Below are 19653 nucleotides of genomic sequence, written 5' to 3' on the forward strand. Positions count from 1 at the left end.
CAACAGGTTAATAACTGGCTAACAACAGGCTAACAACAGGCCAATGGCAGGCTAACAACAGGCCAACAACAGACTAATGGCAGGCTAACAACGGGCTAACTCTATCAGCTAAGTTTGCAGTAAGAAGGAAGCTATCTTTCTACAAGCAGTGAAATTAGACAAGAGAAAGATGGACTCAGTGTTTAGACTCAGTTAATCTCATTACAGACAGGCATGACCTGCTCTGCAGCCTGCAGGCAGAGCTCAGGGCACACAGCACCCCTTGACACTCTGAGGAGAAGGAGGAGAGAGGAGCTGCAGGTTCACCTCCTCCTCTTCATCCTCCTCCTTTCTTTCATCCTCCTCTTCTTCCACTAAAGCCTCCTCCTCCTTTCTGCTTCTTCGTCGTCATGGTGTTCAGACAAACCTGTGAGTACAGCAGTGTGTGTCTGTGTGTGTGTTTAAAGCTGCTTGTGGAGTTGTGTGTAAAGACGGATTAGACATGTGCAGACTCTCTGTGGTGTAAGGTTCAGAAGCCCCCTGAAGGTTTAGAACCTACCTTAAGGTTCAGACCCCTTCCTGAAGGTTAGCGCCTTCCAGCAGGTTCAGACCCCCCCGAATGTTCAGACGCTCTCCTGTGGATTTAGAACCGTCCTGAAGGATAAGACCCCTCTCCTGAAGGTTGAGAACCCCTGAAGGTTCATGACCCTCGTCTGTGGGTTTAGAACCTTCCGGAAGGTTCAGACCACCTTGTGATTCAGACCCTCTCCTGAAGATTTAGAAGCTTCTTGAAGGTTGAGAACCCCACCTGAAGGGTCAGACCCCCTCCTTAAGGTTCAACCCCCCTCCTGAAGGTCTAGAAGCTTCCTGAACATTCAAACCCTCTCATGAAGGTTGTTCTTATGTTCTGATATTGACAGTGAACTATTTTCACAAGTTCACATAACTTTTTTGATCAGGTACTCGGATGAGTATGAGATGATGCCTGGTACTCACCCTGTACAGTGTATGGTTTTAATTAGGGATGAGCGAGTACACCACTATCTGTATCTCTGTCTGTTCAACCATCTAAATTATCTGTATCCGTATCTGTACTCGGAGTGGGCAGGGCATAAACTGGAAATGGGTGGGGCTTAAATCGGTACATTATTTTTAGTCTGAAATTGATATGGATTGATCAGAAGTTGCTGTATTTATTGTTTATTTGAAAACTATTTACAGAGCACCCTCAAAATTCAGATTCAAATCCATGTTTTTGATCACAAAAGTAAGAGAACTACTTACAGAACAAGTTTTTTCTCAACTCAGAACATGAATATTCTTAAGTGTATCACCAAACTAAGAGCAAGCAGATGGTAAAAAAAAAACAAAAACCCCTGACCGGAGTGGAGGCAGTGACCGACACGAGACAAGCCGTTTTCAGCTCTGTCTTGTCAAATGCACCGCGCACATTACGAAACAAGTTCACCATGTAACTTTAAATATCATACAAACTGACATAGAGGCGAGCTGAAGAAAACCTAAGGAGTACTGAAGAGAGCAACGTGAGCTAGAGTCAAGCCGAGCACAGAGAGATCAGTCACTGTCTGTGTGTGCGACAGTAGGGCACAGCTCTGGCTGCAGAGACATGTCTTTGTAGGGAGGGGCGGGCGCTGTTTGTGACTGGCCAATCACAGAACGTGAAGACAGTCAGTTACCCAATGAGGATTTTCCTTCAGCATGAGCACGGATAGTGACGAGTTTTACTCAAATCATGCTCGTACTCGTCAAAAATGCTTTATCTCAACTCTAGTTTTAATAATCACAGTCCTCCTCGATACTTTATTGGATCAAATGTGTTGGCAAGAAATGACAGGTAGACGAATGTGTGTGTGTGTGTGTGTTGATGACCAATGATAGTATCTGCCTTCTTCTGTTGAGTTTTATGGTGGTTGGCCTCGGTAAGAGTGGTATTACTGCCATCTGCTGGATTGAAACAACATAGTCCATTCTATAACCCAGTCCAGGTTCAGTTAGTGCCCCGTACTCAAAGTCATGTTCTGACGTTTAGCGTTTCTTTGTCACCATGTGCTCCGGTTATCGGCAACCATGACTGCATTATTAGAACCTTAATAAGATGTTCTGTGTGCAGACTCCGAAAACTATGAAACATGACAAACAGTATATGTAAAACTATTACTACTTATTGTATAAGGACCACATGACAACGCTTTTTAGCACCTCCTCCTCACAGCTAGAAACCCCACACATGAGGTCTCTGTAGGTTTGATGACACTTGGCCTCTCACTCCTTTTTCACAATCAAAATTACATGGAGACCCATGGACAATCAGTACAGCTGAGTTCAAACAGTCCTCGTCATGCTTCTTCAAGTCATTCATGTCAGGCACACCAACATGACAAAGTCAGCACAGGCTCCAAATCAACCCTGTCATTGAAAATACATTCATAAGAGATTTGGAAAAGGACAGTATTGGTTATTTGGATAGAAAGGATGTCCCAATGGGAAAAGTTACCTGAGTCAAAGGAGGTGAAACGAGGAGAGGACTTGGCTTGAGTCCGCTCAGTCGTTTTGTCTTGTTCATGAAAGTTAACATCGTGAATACATCTTTTATTACATACTGACGTTCATGCTGTCGGCCTTTTGAAGCTATGCTGTCTGGCTATACACTGCAGCACCCGACTAAACAGAACATATTTATTTTTGTTGACATTGTCCAACCTAGCAACAGTTACTTGGGGGGGCGGGGGTGGCGGGACAATTGTGTATTGAGCCTATACTATGGAAGCCCATAGATAGCTATAATAAAATGATAATATCTTGAAAATGAAAATGTGATTCCATAGTAGCATTATAATTGTCCATTTTTGTTTATATTGTTTGACTGAGAATGTATTGTCACGCACTCATATGTGTGTTTGATGACCGTGATAAAATTAAAGTGGAAAAGCTGTTTGAGATTTTCGAAGGCTTGACCTGCTTGAAAGTGGACAATATTCAAATGTTACTTCAAATCTGAAAATTTAAATGGAATATAAAGAACGTAGCCTGAGGTTCCATTTGAGCAGGAAGTGTTTAAGTCACATTTAAAATGAAAATACAATTTTCAAGCAATTTGAAGCTAAACAAAAAGGTCAATTGTCATTTTATTGACAAACACTTGTGAAGCAGTACGCTTTGTACAGCGTTTGTATGTAACAGATGATGCAGGTACAGGTGAGCTGGTGAACAGGGTTTGGGTTTTTGGGTCTGATTTCACAGCCTGTGAAATTAAGAAAGACATAGAAATGACGAGATAAAGAGTGTGACATGATGAAGAGTGTGACACAATGGAGCATTTGAATGACATTATTCTCTGACAGAAAGTTTTTGCTTTGTGCTGCTGCTGCTCCTGCTGCTGGTGGTCCTCTGTAAAGCTGTTTTCTGGAGGAACTGCTGGGCTTTAGAACTGGAATGATGTGCTGACTGGAACAGGACTGTACTGATGCACCAGTTCAACATGGGTCAGGTCCTTCAGCCCCACCTGTAAGAAAAGAAAGAGAAACAAAATACTTCTTCTTTTCTGTTCAGTTTGCTTTCCATGAGTTCAAACATGTTTGGACCACGTTGGAAACAAATGTGATGACTTCCACGTGTTTTGATTTATTTTTTGACTGATGACGGTGAAGAAGTTAGAGGATACGACATGTGACAAATATGGCCAACTGGAATCGATCGGTGGTGGTTGTGTCCATCAAATCGAATGGAGCAATGAGTGTGTCAGTTGTAAGTTAATTAGGTCTTAGTTTGAAATGGTTTCAATGAATGTTTGACCTCTGACCTCTGACCTCTGCTTTCCTCTTGGTGTCTGGTTGCTAGGAGACATGGACAGCCAGTGGTGGGATCATGGTCCCTGCCACAGTGAACCCGCACCGATGTCTATGGTAGGACGAAGCCCCCAAGTTTCTAACGATAAAATGAAATGTGTAAAAATTGTAACCTAACCCCAATTTTCTGAGACACTGAAGTGTGCTCTTACACCGAACGTTTCAGACGTAATCACTATAAAAAGGTGAAGTTGAAGCAGTGAAAGGCTTTGAAGTGTCTTGCAGAGGTTTTAATCATGTACTTGCTGAAAGCATTTTAAATTCCAGTATCACCTTGAAGCATCAGTCGGCAACACAACACAAATCATTTGAAATATCACCTGAAAGCAGATGAAGTGTAAATGAGGAAAACACTCAGAATTTCATTTGAAGTGTAACTTAACGTAAAGTTGGTGCCTCTGTCTTGAAAACAGTTGAAACGTCAGCTGAACTGTAAATTTGGGTTAAAGCTCAAGTACAACAGAGTGTGTGCTACTGCTAATGCACTGAAAGCAAGCAAAACATTTTAGTGCAGTTAAAGTAGCAAAAATGGCTGTTGAAAAATCTACATTGGTTGAAGTGTTAGTTGACATGTAAGGAGTGAAGCAGCGTCAGTGAGGAAGGCACTTTCAGTTCAGTGCAGTTGAACTGACAGTTAATGTCTGAGCCTTGAAGGCAGTTTGTCTGCTGAAAGCAGGTTTGTTTTCAGTAAATCTGCCATTAGACTTGACTGTTGTTGTTTGTGTTTGTTGCTGTTGCTAAGTGACGACATGTGTCTTTACTGTCACTCATCAGCATCCAGTCACATGGCAACCGTCCAAGGATGGAGAACGTCTGATTGGTCGAATTCTGCTGAATAAGAGGATGAAAGATGGGACCGTTCCTGCAGATACAGGAGCACTGCTTGGACTCAAGGTGATGAACTCTTCTTCATGTTCTATTTCAGGGGTGGGGGACAGTTTTCCCCTCAAGGGTCACTTCAGTTATTATATTGAGGGTCATAAAAATTACTGAACACATATAACACAGTAACCTCTGCGATGGCTGGTGCTTTTCTCTTTGGTCAGTTGGAAGTGATGATGATGATGGTGACGATGGTTGTCCAGGTCTGGCTAAGTCAGTCTTGAGTCAGTGTTGAACAGAGCTGCTCTCAGCGGCAGCTTGTTCTTTGCAGCTCAGTGGTTTCATGTTGTCAGTTGTCAGAAACATCAGCTGGTTCCTCATCAAACAGTAAATGTGTTCTGTTCCTTTTGTCGACTCTGTTCTATTTCCTCTTCCTCCCTTCCTGTTTGTACAGCTCTAACCTCAGTCTGTGTGCAGTTTAGTGCCTTGCTCATGGCCGCTGTGTTCTCAGGTTGTTGGGGGCAAGATGACGGAGTCCGGTCGGCTCTGTGCATTCATAACTAAGGTGAAGAGAGGAAGTCTGGCTGACACGGTTGGACACCTGAGACCAGGTAAACATACTGTGTACCTTTTTTATCAGCGATATAGCATTTGCATTCAACAGCAAAGGCAATTTGAAATGCTGATGTTTCATACTTGTTATGCTTGGAAGTCTATGAAAGTCAGCCTACTTACCTCTTCTGTGAAAACCTTAAGCATATGTGCACTGGCCAGTTTATTGGGTATACTGAGCTAAACTACTGCAGTCTGACAATCTTCAGTAAGTCTGCCTGCTTGAAGGTTCTTGTGTTCAGTTTTTAACTCTCGTGGAGGATTATTGTGGAGGATACAGACTGCTGTGTGCTCGGACAGCTACACACCTTGCTGTGATCGTATAAATTTATGTTGCTGCTCTGATCACGTGTCGCTGTCAAACAAACGATGTGTGTAATGACTTAATTTATCAAAGAACAACTTTGCCAGATACAAGCTAGCCACGTTTCCAGCTGAACTGGCTATCATTCATTGAAATCAGCCACACTGATACTGTTGCAGCTAAGTGTTGCTCTCTCTAACAACAAATCTAATAACTGAAAATAAACTTTGTCTGCCAACCGAACAACATAGCTGCAGTTAATTAGAGGTAAATGTAGGTGAGCTGAAGTCTGCTTATGGTGGCTGGCGAAGTGTTGCTCATGAAAGCTAACTGCAATTAGAATCTAACTAGCTGTTTTCTTAAGGCACTAACTGACGCAAAGCTGGCTACATACAATACCACCATATTCATGAGAGGTCAGCTAATGTGTTCACATGTCAAAAATGAAGTAATAAAAACAATGAGGCTCCCAACACGCCCTTCTCATGTACCTACAACCACATGATCTGCACTCAGCCAATCACATTAAGACTGATGAACTCAACCCTCAAACTGCTTTCAAAGAACCAAATTAGCTGAATGAGAATGAGCGAGATTATTTTAGTCAAACCACATTTGAATAGGACCCAGGTAAACACAAACACTAGCTTGTTAGCTATCAAGATACTGCATGTAAATTCAAAATACTTTAGAGCTGTTGGATGATGGATTAATTTTCTGTTTTGGTGAAGCAAGGCTAGACGTTTGCCCATACTTTCAGTTTTGTACAAAGCTTGGCTAACAGTTTCCAGCCTGTGTATCATGCTAAGATAACATTTCCCCCTCTTCCAGCCGTTGTGCAAAGCTAACCCATGTCCCTGAAAGATGAAAGCATATACTAAACTGCAATGTTTGATATTGTCCTCATTCAACCACAGATGTTCTCACAGATACACATCTCTTTCTCAGGTGATCAGGTTCTGGAGTGGAACGGTCGGGCTCTTCAGGGAGCCACGTTTACTGAAGTTTATAACATCATCCTGGAGTCCAAACCAGAACCACAAGTGGAGCTGGTGGTGTCACGACCAGTTGGGTAGGTGACGAGTTCATCACATTTTATCATGTTAAGACAGCAGATTTAACCTAAGCTGACTTCCCAGATAGTTTGTTGCACAGGACCATCTGGGAAGTTGTCCCTGGAAACTGTTTGGAAAAGGCACTTTCAAAAAATACTTGGCAGCAGATTGGGTGAACCATCTGTCTATCACTGGACATCATGGGCTAACAATATAGTAAGAGAGCAAAACTCTTGCTGAACCCATTTGAGAGAAAAATAAAAATATCTTTTCCACAGAGAAAAACCTTCAAAGCCAGTCTTTGCTCTTCTTTCCATGAAGAAATAGTCTCCAGTTCTGATGTAACTGATGCTACAACAGCAGCAGCCATGCTAACCTCTGTAGGAGCTGCCATTGTTGTTTTCAAATTAACAGCTCTCGTCACACCTAAACCACTTGCCCAAAACTGCAAGTAGTTCCTCACAGGATGCTGATTGCATGATCTTGTGCTCAGCCAGGTAATATTTGATGGGTTAATTCGTAGCAACTTTGAAGTGTTGATTTCAATCATTTGACAGCAGCTTCTGGTATTTTAGATTGTGTTGAAATTGAACCAGTCCAGCATGATCAAACTTGTTAGTTTGTTGGCGTGAGGACTGATTCTCTTTAACTGGAAACCAGTGGCAGCCCAGGCCAGTAGTAGTAGTAGCATACTGGATCAAAGCAGCGCAAACGCATTTAGAATAAAATCTGGTTGTAATCAGAAACTAAAACATTATCACTGACAACTTTACTACAGTTCATGTGTCTTGATGTCAGGGACAGAAAGTCTTCATAAACAGAACAACGTAATTATCACCAATGATGTCCACCTTTGATTAAAATGTACTTTTTAGTTCAGAGTTTTCTTAAATTCATTTCTGGTCTCTTTTTCTCTGTCCGTGTGAGTTAAAACGTTTCTTCTGTATAGTTGTTTTTCAACACAAACAGAAGAATCCAAGGAGTATTATTGTCCTTCACATGCAAACATAATTCCAGCCGCCTCTGATCCCTACCAGTATGTATACTGAGCCACCAGATCCACAGAGGACAATCTCAGCTACATTTCACACCTCTCAAAACTGCGTCAAGCAGCCAACCACATATGTCCAAGTGCTCTTCACTGACTCCATTCAGTACAGTCACTCCCAGCAAACTGGTCTCCAAGGACCTTGGCCTTAACCAACCTTCTGTTCCTGGATCATGGGGATGCTGACTGACTGTTCTCAAACATTGGTGCTCCTCAGGGCTGCATTCTACGCCCTGCTGTACTCTCTTTACATCTACAACTGGGCTCCGGTCCCTTCAAACATCGTGATACATGTGAAATATGTGGATGACACCACAGTGATGAGGTTTGTCTCAGATCATAACCAGAAAGGAGGTTCAGTGCCTGGGAAGGTGGTGCTCTGACAGCATCTCATCTCTTAATACCAGTAAAACCAAAGAGCTCATCATGGACTTCAAGTATGGTGGCGATGGTTCCTCATCTATGTTTTCTGCAACCACCCTTTCACTCCCCTGCCCTCTGGATGGCACTGTCGCTGTCAGTGCTCACACTGCTGTACTGAGCAACAGTTTCTACCTCAGAGCAACACATCTCCTGAACCAAGATGCATACACACAGCAGATTTAGTCTTATGAGATTATACCCTCAAATGTATTTATGCATATGTTAGTAATGTGTCAGTAATGTGTCTGTGATGTATCAGTAAAGCATCAGTAATATGTCAATGACGCGTCAGTCATGTGATGATGCTACCTTACCTGCACTGTACTGTTTGCTTTAATTGCACTTTATATGCTGCATTTCTGCTCAAACGACTCACTGCTGCCACTTTAGACTTCACACACATATGAGGACCTTTGCTCAGTGTCTCACATTCAGAGATGACTTTGACTGCACACACACACACACACACACACACACACACACACACACACACACACACACACACACACACACACACACACACACACACACAACACCTTACTTCCTTCATGTGGATCAGTATAACACACACAACAGTGAATTTGGCTTTGGATCCACAGAGAACCTGAAATTCTGTTTTCTTAGAATGTTCTGCTCATTGTTGTGTGTGATTTTTGTTCCTCAGAGATGTTTCCAGAGTGACAGACAGCACCCATGTCCAGCTGGACTCCAGTGAGTTTATTACACAACAAAATAATCACAAACCAACAGTTGGTTGTCCTGTAATCCCTCCAAGCATAGCAGACAATAGAGAACTATCTTTGCCCCATCTTACAGTGCATTAAACAAACCACCCACACTGACAGCATGAACAGGCCATGTAGTAGAACACAGAACACTCACTGTGAAAACAAATCAAGACCCCACTTTCCTGTTTCATGCACTAAAACATGTGCCCTGTACGATCTGTTCAGGTTCCAGTTCCTTTGACTCTCAGAAAGTCGGTCCATCCATCTCCGTCACGTCTCCCATGAGCCCCAGTGTTCTGTCCGGACAGCTGTCTGTAAGTTTACCCAGCATGCACTGCACTGCCACACCTCGCACCCCACAGCCAGTCAGCTCTCCGTTAACAGCCGGTGGTGATGTGTGTATTTCAGACTGTGAACAGGCGTCCTCTGGTTCCCAGAATACAGGTAACTGTAGATGTAGACAGGAGTGAGACATCTGTCTGTTCCACCGATCTTTGTTCCCTCTGTCTGTAGTTGAGGCTGGTAGCAAAGTTAATGCCCCACCCACCAGCTGGTACCAGGTAACCAGTGACATAATGTGGTTACCAGTGACATAACATGTGGTTACCAGGTAACCAGTAATGTAGCGAGGCTGTGGCTTTCAGGTAGATGTTAGCTTGTAGTGCAGTAGAGACATGAAGTCTAAGTCTGTTTTTCTGCTTGGTTCTGTCGCTGTGGCATATAGTTCCACAGAGCTACGCTACTCAGTTGGGTTTCCCATGTGTTCTCTGCGGTCCTTCTGTTCTCTGGGTTCCTCTGTTGTTGTCAGGGTTTCTGCCTCTGTTCTTCAGCATTCTTCTTCAATTTTGTGGGTGTCTTATGGTGTTCTTTCAATCTCACTCACTATTCCAAATGATTCAGCTTGTCTTCTACATCGGTGGTTCTCAACTGTTCTGGCTTTGGGATCCACCATCACCCCTTAATGACAAGCCGTGACCCAAATTGAGGGAAAAAAATGGCACTCCATGCTGCATTAAAAATCCCCTTCAAAATAAAAGCACAGGATTTTTTTTTCTTAATATTTATTTTTTTGCCCAGGCAAAGGCCCGCGACCCACTGAAAACGGGTCTGCGATGCGCTAGTGCTTTGCTGTGTTATGCTTTGGGTTAGGGTACTGCTTGTTGTCTGTGTTTTTTTTTCTTTTTTGTAAATCTTCAGTTTTCCACAGGATTCTTTGGTTCACCAGGGTTTCTCTACAGCTGTGTATGGTTCTGTCCTTGATTCTGCTGTCCTGATTTTGAACCATTATTTCGACAGGTGAAGCTCTGGTATGATAAAGTCGGTCATCAGCTGATCGTTACTGTTCTTGGAGCCAAAGAACTTCCTGTTCGAGATGATGGCCGACCGAGGAACCCCTATGTAAAGATCTACTTTTTGCCAGACAGAAGGTAAAAAAAGAACCAGACTTTTGTGGACTAAGTGGTGTCAGGTGATGATTAGAACGTGTGTTGGTTTAGGTATACATGACATGTCTAAAGATATTGTTCTCAGTGGCCCAGTTGTTTCTGGTTCCTAGTCATTGTTTTCTGTTTCATGAGATTCTGAGGTAGAACCTACAGAACTCCTGCTCTGGTTCTGTGTAACCAGAAGTGGGTCCTGCTCTGTGATTGTCTGATGTCTCCTCTCCTCACAGTGATAAGAGTAAGCGGAGAACAAAGACTGTGAAGAAATCAGTGGAACCTCGATGGAACCAGACCTTCATGTACTCTCCTGTCCATCGGCGGGAGTTCAGAGAACGGATGTTAGAACTAACAGTCTGGGATCAGGCCCGAGTCCGAGAGGAGGAGAGCCAGTTCCTAGGAGAGGTCGGAACACCTGGAGAACACATCAAGGACACTCAGTAAACACAGAACACATGTTTCAGACGTGGTCGTCTTAGAGGAACAGTCCACTGAACACCTGACCTCTCCAGTCATAGTCTCGTTTGAGAATTTTGTCACCAGGTTTTTTGCTTTTTTCACTTTACTTTTAGTCCCACTTCTGTCATTCATTTTCAGTTCTTTTAAGAATTCTCAGGCTGCAGCTGTCTCGGTGTTTCTTGTATACAGTTTCCAGGGTAACAGGTGTTGTTTTCATGTTTATATTTTATTCAATTCATCTGGAAAGATACAACTTTGAAGTGAAAATGAAGATAGACACAGTCACAGGAACTGGCTGAGGGGTTTTTGTTGATGAGCACTTTAATAATTAGGTTGTGTTGAATCAGTCACACAACACACACGGTCCCCAGTAAACTCACCTGTTCACCAACATACTGTTCAGTGTTGAAACAGATTACTTTAAGTGATCATTCTTCTTCAGGATTAGGCCACAGATGTGAGACCGACATCAATGTGTACACTGAACTCTCAGAATATGATTGATCTAAATGTCAAGCCGCTTCTTTAACACACTGATATCCATTGAACGTGTAAAGGAACATTCACATGGCTGGCAGCTGACATTAGCTAAGTTTTTTAGAAATGTGCTGCTGCCTTTAATTGTTTGTTGTCTCTGTCCGTCTGTCTGTAGGTTCTCATCGAGTTGGACTCTGCTCTGTTGGATGATCAGCCTCACTGGTACAAACTGCAGCTTCATGATGTTTCCTCTGTGCCACTGCCCAACGCCTCCCCCTACCTGCAGAGGAGAGGACTGCAGCCTGATGACACACTGAGCAGCAGGAGGCTACAGAGTGAGACACACACTGACGATACACACAGTGATAATACACACTGACGATACACACAGTGACAATACACACTGACAATACACACTTGCCAAGTGTTTGCTCATGAGGGAATGTTGGTTCTCTGTAGATAAAGAGTTTGGTTTGTACCAGCTCTGAACGGAAAATGTCCGGAGACAACTTATGATGTGATTTGGTGGTATACCAATCAAATTGAATTGAAATTGAATTGATAATATACACTGATAATGTGCTCACTGAAAATACACACACGCATACACACAATCCTGTCGTTTGTCTTCAGTTTTTCATTTACTCCATTGTCTGTTGTTGATTTTGTTTTACTTTTCTCCCATGATGCTTTGCCAGACAAAGGTCCGTACTATAACTCAGGTAATAACTGTAATTGTGTGTGTGTGTGTGTGTGTGTGTGTGTGTGTGTGTGTGTGTGAACCTTCATTGCTAATGCTAATTCCTGTGGCTTTTCCTTATGTATTGCCTCTTTACTCATAAGTAATTAAAAATTTTAAATCTAAAAATCCTTGTGGGGGCTCTGCAGATGCTCGATGGTGTTCTTGGAGTACCAGTGCTCCTCAGTTGTTTTCAGTGCTCTCGCAGGTTGTTTGGATTTCTGGATTCCTTGAGGGTTAAGAGTCGTCCTTGTGATTTCCAGAAATCCTTGCGGGGCTTTTGTAGGTCCTTTCAGGCTTCCTAAGGAGGGTCTTAGCAGTTCTTGATGGGAGTACCAGGATACCTTGTGGCCGTTCTTTTAGTCCTTTTTCTATTTCAGTGGACCAAATGTCCAAGAGTCCTTAATGATCCTCAAGAATGTTATGGGTTTCCTTAAGGGGTTTTCAGATGTCATGTTTGTTCTGGGTTTTTAAAGAGGGTTACACAGGTCTTTGAGAATGTTCAAGCTGTCCTTGAAAGGTTCCTTTTGGTACTTTATAGAGTTACACACATTTGTCGTGAGATCCCTGTGGGAGTGTGGGTAGCCCCAGTGATCGCAGAAAGGTTGATGAAATTCCATAGAGCAGAATTTTTAAGGGGGTTCTAGATTCTAGAATAGGATTTATATGACCTTAAGGTAGTCCCATGAGTCCTTCATGGGCCTTCAAGAGGATCCCAGTAGCTCCTGATAGAGTTTCTCAGGTCCTTGTGTGGATTCTAGAAATGCTTGCAGAGTCCTTGCAGGTGTCTCAGTGATTTTTTGATATCTAAAGTCAGAATCAGAGCTGAGGGTTCCTCAAGGGAGTTCCAATTGTCTTCAAGACTGTTCTGTTTTCTTGTCAATCACTTAGATGGTCCCTGTGGTCTCAATAGAAATTTTAGGAATCATTGCAGGGATTCTGAAAGTCTTTGGTGCCATTTCAGCAAACTTTAAGCAGCTCCAGGGGTTCTTTAAAGATTTTAGAGGTGATTTCAGTTGTCCTTCAGGTGTTTCCAAAGATCTTGGAAAAGTTTTACAGGAGTTTGAGTCAAGCAGGGAGAAGTCAAGTGAAAAATTCCAAAGCTGTCATCTTAATGTTCATGTGTTGTTTCTTACTGTTTCTGTGTGTATCAGATTAGTTTACCTTTGTGTGGAAGATTAAAGCTTACAGGCTTAAACGTCCCGTCTCTCTCTTTATGTCTCAGTGCGTGTTTTCGGTGTGTGTATGCAGAATGTGTGAAGCTGTATGAGTTTGGCTCATTTGGACTTTTTTGTTGCAACTTTTCAACTTTGTTATGGGGACACACAGTGATGTTCTTTATGTTTTAATTTAACTTGCTTGTGTTTTTTTGTATAGTGAAGGAGAAATTGGACCAATAAAGGCTTGGTTAAGGGTCAAGGGCAAGGTCTGTCTGTCTGTCTCTCTGCAGGGTCTCAGAGGATCAGTGACAGTGAGTTTTCAGATTACGACTGTGAAGACGGCATCGGGGTGATATCAGGTGAACGCCGTGTCTCATCGTGCACTGTCACACCTGCAGCTCAGTGTTGAAATGCTTAGTCAGAGAAGAAGGCGTCAAAGGGAAATTCGCTCACACTTTCTTGTGAAATAGAGCTTTAAAATCCCATTTCAAAGTCTTCTTTTAAGATTCTCTGTGATGTTCTTCACACAGAAACACATGATATAATGAACTAGAATCCACAGAATCCACTGCTCACTGTGATTCTACTGAAACGTATTAAGAAAGACATCCCTTTATTAGTCACAATTCACACAACATGCAGAGAACATGCGTCTGTGAAATTCTTTTCTCCACTTTTATCCCATCCCGGCAAGTCCTTCCTCCATGGCAGACCAGGAGCGGTGGGCTGACAGCTGACAGCGGCGCCCGTGGACCCAAATGCTGGTCTGACTGAACCCTTAGAGCCAGACTCAGGGTTGACGGCTCAATTCTATTTCTTTGTTTCCAGACTACAGACAGAATGGACGAGACTTCCACAGCTCCACCCTCTCAGTGCCAGAGCAGGTGATATCGTCCAATCACTGCTCTCGATCTGACATGATCAGGATGAGGTCACGGTCACCGAGCCAACCACCTCCTCAGAGGTAACAGCATTGTGTGTTTGTGAGGTCATGTGGACAGATTAGACTGATATAAACTGAGATAAAAACAAGAAGGCAAGAAGGGAAAGAGATGAGACTTCATGTTCGATTGACATGGACATAATAAGACAAAACAAGATGAAATCAGATGAGACCAGATGAGACAAAATGAGACTGGACCAGATACAGATGAGACGTTACCAGATACAGGATGGTACAAAAAAAAAAAAGAAATTACGATTAGATGAGACAAGCAGAGAATTGACTGGACAAGATTCAACCTGATGACATTAGATAAGGTATAAATAGAGATTGGACGAGATGGAATAAAATCATATGAAACCTGAAGGTCTCTGCAGATTTGGAACTGCGCTGCTCTATCTGAAAAGTGTCCTGGGGACCATTTCTGGTTTGATCTATATAAATAAAACTGAAGTGAAGTGAATAGAGTTCAATAATTTAGGTTAGGTTACGTTGTTTAATCTACTGGGTGATTTGATGTTGCTGTTAAATTTGTTTCAGGTGCTAGTTTTTTATCTGTTTTATGTTTCTGTTGGATTTTATCCCACTGAAGGCTTATTGAGATGAGACCACATGGGACAATTTGATTAGGCTGGACAAAAGACAAGACAAAAGAGATATAAAGGATATAAAGATACAAAGGACAGCTGTTTTCTACTGAACTTTATTTTTGAACTGGTGCACTTTCAGACTCAGATTCACTCTCTCTTCACTGCTCACCCTTTGACCTTTGACCTTTGACCTCTGGCCTCAGCAGTAACCCTCTGTACCCGTTGTACCGCGAGGATGCTGTGCGGCTGCTGCGAGGCTCCAAACTGAGTCGAGCGTACTCTGACGCTGGTCAGTGCAGCAGCCTGGACAGGTATGCAGGTTATGGCAGAGGCACACCTGACCTGGGTCACGTGGACACCAGCCAATCAGCATACAGTCTGTGTTACAATTACAATTACAATTAGTCATTGACAGACGCTTTTATCCAAAGCGACGTACATACACATGAATTCACGCACCTATGGTGCAGCATCAGGGGCAGTTTTGGGGTTCAGTATCTTGCTCAAGGATACTTCAGCATGTGGACTGAAGCCAGGGATCAAACCACTGACCTCCTGATTGGCAGACGACTGCTCTACCTCCTGAGCCACAGCCGCCCCACAATGAGTATTTGTATAATATTTAGCTAATATTGAGTGACAATATTGTTTCATCACATATTGAAGGGGGGAATACTTCAATCAATAAAAGAGCCAGTAAGTAATCAGTTGAAGTGTATGCTATCAGAATGCAGCAGGTGAGTCGATATCAGACTCCTATAAAGACCGTAACAGGTCTGAACGAGGTCTGATCCAGGACCCAGGTCTGGACTGGATGTTGTATAGTGTTTATTCTGGTACTGCTTGTAGTGTTTGGTAGTTCTAGTGTTCTATTTAGTGGTGTCTGTTTCAGTACTGGATTTCATACTGGTCATAGCATCACTGTTAATAGTGGTTTTTGTGTCTTTTATGGTAATGGTCATATGACTGGTACATATGACTGGTACTGGTCATGATACAACTTGTACTGGTACCACTGGCTTTAGTATAATCTATAATATTGGTTTTAGTACTAGTTTTGCTACTGGTTGTAGTCTTGGTTGAACCACTGGTTTTAGTACTGTTTTTAATTGAGTTTGTAGTACTGGATTTAATACTTGATTGTAGTGTTGGTTTTAGTACTGGTTGTGGCACTGCTGATTTTACTGGTTATAGTACAGGTTTTAGTCCTGGGTGTAGTATTAGTTGTACTACTGATCTGTCTGACTGTCCTTTTCTGTATATTTAGGAGATCACTGAGGAGAATGTCTGTTGCCAACTCTCTTGACTCCCATGACAGGTACCACAGAGTTGGAATAATCACAGTAGTAGTAGTAGTGCTCATAGTACTAGTAGCCGCAGTAAATGCAGGAAAGTCTCTACATTGTCATGTTCATATTCATGTGTGTTTTTCTGTGTGTAAGATATTTTAACGGTCCAAACCAAACTCCCTGGACAAACCACATGATGAATGGGAGCTGTGAGGACTGCAGGTAAGCCCTGGGGCTTATGGGTAATGTGGTGTTAGAAGACAAAGTCGTCTCTTCAAAACATGCCAGTTAGCACTCAGTGAAGTTTATTCTGGAAGAGTATTCTCTGAAGGACGCACCCATATAGGTGCAGGTGTGTTATGGGGTCAAAGGTCATTAAGGCTTTGGTGATTCATGAAGTTCTAGAATTCTGACATGTTTCTGTTCTTCAGTCAGGACTTCATTCCTGACTTCCCCTACGCCCCTGACGCCTACGACGAGGAACTTCTGAGGTAAACAGACTGACGTTTGGACAGTTTGACGTTTGGACAGTTTGACAAATGTAGATTTAGAGGACAGTAGCGATTCTTCAGTCTCACTTTCTCCTTCATCCATATAAGAGGCCTTTCTTCAATGCAGATTTTGTCAAGTTTAAATTTATGTCCGTTGGACTCCAAACTGGGACAACAGTGTTCCTGTGATATCACGACCTCAGCTGATTAAACACACCTGTACACCTGGTCTGTGACAACATAATTCATCTCAGATCAAACCAAACTAAAGACCTGGTCACACCATTAAGTGTCAAAGCATAATTAATAATCAGTGCATCTGTGAAATATTTGCTTCTTCAAGTGGTCCCTCCATTTGAAATATTATTGTCACAGAGCAGGTGCACAGGTGGGTATGCCTTGGATAGGCATTTTAGTCAGATTTTTCCTGGAATGGTAAATGGTTTTTAATCACTTTACTGCACCTGGGCTGATGATGTCACTAAGAACACTGCTGTTCTGGGAACCAACTGATCATGATTCAGGACTTCAAACTCAGTGTTGAGAAAGGCCTTAGATCTCTGCTCATTTCTCTCCCAGCTTCCTTTCCTGTGTCTGCCCTCTCGCTGAGGCATTATCGGAACGATATAACAGATTTTCTTTCAGTTTTCTTCTTTGGTATTTGATTTCCATTCTTCGGTGCCTTTAACTTCTTGTCTAATTGCCTTGAAGCCCTCAACAGGTATGGCCAGCCAGCAGTCATCACAGTGATGACACTAACTAATTCCTCCTGCAGGTGACTTGGTTATCATGGTGACAGCAGCCTGGCTGTTATGGTGATGATGGTTCATGGTTGTCATGGTGATATGCAGGTTCAGTCGGGGAATGGACCGGCGGGATTACTACAGTCGCTCTCGGTCAGCAGACCAGCGAGCAATGGCAGACCGACCCGTCTACATGCGTTCCCACTCCACTGACCGAGCTGACTCCACCTACCTGAGGTCAGGACGCTCTGCCCCCCCTTCACCTGCCCTGACCAGGTGACCTACAGCCGACCAATCAGAAAGCAGCTCTGCCTCCATGCTGTTTGCTGAAATTGGTTCTTATAAGAGACGCATGATGCCTGTCTGAATATTAACCACACCCCCTTTCTTTTAACCCCTCTTTCTCTGCTTCCTGATTGGCTCGCAGTGACATCACACTACTACTACCTGCTGTTGTCTGTATACTGTGCATTCTGCTTTGTATACATTTGTGGAATTAACATTTATTTTCTTTTTGTGCATGTGTTTCACTTTCTGATTTCCAATTTATTTTACAGCATGCTGGTGTCGGTGGCTTGCTGTTTTTTGTTGTATTGCATGAAATTTTGAGCTCCTGAAGAGTTTTTCCTTCATGAAAACAGATTTTTCAGTTTCCTCCAAACTAAACTTGGTGGTAGAATTGTTGTCCAGCTACTGCTGCTGTGAATCCAAACCTCTGGACTCACTAAACAGAAGCCTCTGTGTCTACAGATGAGAGTTCCACACTAAAAACTAACAGTAGCACTCAGGAATGTCATTTATACAACATCTATGTAGCTAACATTAGCCACCAGAAGCTACTGGCCATGCCAGAACAAGAGAATGCATTAAACTGAGCGTAGGTCAATTTTTTGTTTTGCATTCACCTTTTGATTTAGGAGAAGACTGTTACTTTGTCCTTAAAAAGGTAAACACTGCTGCTGCGGGACATTGCGGAATCTCTTTGGAAAGACTGAATCTTTTAGAACCAGTTTTATAGAAAAGTACAGAAGTAAGCTTTAAATCCTGGTCTTGTGTCAGAGGAGTTAAATCATCGTTGAAGATATCCATATGTCCTCTGACTTTTCAGTGCCCTGTGATCAGTGCTTTGATTCCCTGATTGATTGAAAGCGCCGCCTCAGTGTCTTCAATGTGCTATGTTCATGTGCAGCCATCAGGAAGATAGAGCATTAGCCCCTTGCCTTTTGTTGTTTAGCAGCTAGCATAGTCTAGCTAAAGCACAAACCTAGATAAACAAAAGTTCTAACCTTCCATTACTAATGATGGTGACAACTTTGACCCCTGACCTTTGACCTTGCAGCTGCTGCCTTTTCTTTCCTCCTGTCACATTGGTAGTTTGATTCCTGTGTTTTTTTTGCAACAGGGCAAACCCACGAAGTGGATCAGCCCAGACCAGTCCTTCAGGAACGCCGATCTGCGGCCGCCGAGGACGCCAGCTGCCAATTATCCCACCCAAAGGAGCTCCCGACAGAAGTATGTCCATTAGTTACCTGTCAGGTGGTGTCTTCAACCAAGCTGTTAGCTACTGCCATCTGTAAAGAGGGTTTCAGGCTTTATTGTGATGTATAGTTGTGTATCATCAGCATAAAGGTGGAGGAAAATTTCTATGAATGACTGGAGTAATTGGAGGTGTATATTATAAATAGAATTTTAAAAATGGACCTGGGGGGATGGTGGTGGTCTAACAGTGGGTTTTGTCTTTCAGATGGAGGAGAACCGTCTGACACTGTGCAGACAGGTACAGGCTGTGATCTGTGTGTAGTTTAACACCCAAGTGATGTTTACCTGCTGAGTTCTTCAGCTCACAACTAGAACAGTTATGCTTCTTGATAGTACATTTGAAAGAAGAATCCAGTACTTATAGTATTTGTTTCGTACTGGTTTGATATCAAACCTACCTGACAACATGTAAGAGTTTGGGATGTGTTTAAGAAATTATACTACCCATCTTCAACACATATGGTTGATCCTTCTGCATGCTGGGAGATGTAGTCCCTCCAGAAGGTCCTGGGTTCTGCGACAGGATCGTCTTAAGGTCTCAGTCTGCTTCAAAATAAATCCTTCATACTTCGTGTCACAGTGTTTCTAGCTGTTCTGGATGTCCGTAAAGCCAGGGGTGCACCAATGCAACTCTTTCTTTACAATTTAGATTCCAATAGAACTCTGAGTATCTGCTCACACTGAAGGCTGATCTAAGACCAGTACTCTGTTTATCTCAAATGTACAATCTGTGAAGCTTGAAGGAACAACATGTGGCTGCTGCCTTGTGGACCCACCACCTGAAAGGCTGAATCTAGGACTCAGTTGGTTGGCAACACAAAGTTGCCTGTAGCTCAGGAGGTAGAGCAGTCGTCCACTGATCAAGAGGTTGGTGGTTCGATCCCTGGCCTCGGCAGTCCACATGTCGAAGTATTCTTGGGCAAGATACTGAACCCCAACCAAAACTG

The 19653-nt window shown here is 42.9% G+C and overlaps 1 protein-coding gene across 16 annotated transcripts in view; it reads left to right on the forward strand.

Annotated features, from left to right (window-relative positions):
* Positions 1-19653, forward strand: part of LOC143334971 (regulating synaptic membrane exocytosis protein 2-like) — a 43659-nt gene that overhangs the window by 15428 nt on the left and 8578 nt on the right. For 6 of the 16 annotated variants that reach the window (XM_076754021.1, XM_076754028.1, XM_076754029.1 and 3 more), the window contains 20 exons: positions 3838-3902; positions 4620-4739; positions 5179-5278; positions 6532-6655; positions 8774-8820; positions 9063-9151; positions 9246-9281; positions 10134-10264; positions 10510-10681; positions 11388-11547; positions 11911-11934; positions 13402-13470; positions 13940-14075; positions 14848-14955; positions 15912-15962; positions 16087-16155; positions 16365-16424; positions 17276-17443; positions 18570-18679; positions 18912-18944. In XM_076754021.1, coding sequence (XP_076610136.1) covers positions 3838-3902; positions 4620-4739; positions 5179-5278; positions 6532-6655; positions 8774-8820; positions 9063-9151; positions 9246-9281; positions 10134-10264; positions 10510-10681; positions 11388-11547; positions 11911-11934; positions 13402-13470; positions 13940-14075; positions 14848-14955; positions 15912-15962; positions 16087-16155; positions 16365-16424; positions 17276-17443; positions 18570-18679; positions 18912-18944 — 1872 coding nt within the window. The remainder of the gene's footprint in view (positions 1-3837; positions 3903-4619; positions 4740-5178; positions 5279-6531; positions 6656-8773; positions 8821-9062; positions 9152-9245; positions 9282-10133; positions 10265-10509; positions 10682-11387; positions 11548-11910; positions 11935-13401; positions 13471-13939; positions 14076-14847; positions 14956-15911; positions 15963-16086; positions 16156-16364; positions 16425-17275; positions 17444-18569; positions 18680-18911; positions 18945-19653) is intronic. The other 10 variants (XM_076754030.1, XM_076754025.1, XM_076754031.1 and 7 more) reach the window with 8 other exon arrangements.

The sequence above is a fragment of the Chaetodon auriga genome, chromosome 17, assembly GCF_051107435.1.
Source record: "Chaetodon auriga isolate fChaAug3 chromosome 17, fChaAug3.hap1, whole genome shotgun sequence".
Taxonomy (NCBI): domain Eukaryota; kingdom Metazoa; phylum Chordata; class Actinopteri; order Chaetodontiformes; family Chaetodontidae; genus Chaetodon; species Chaetodon auriga.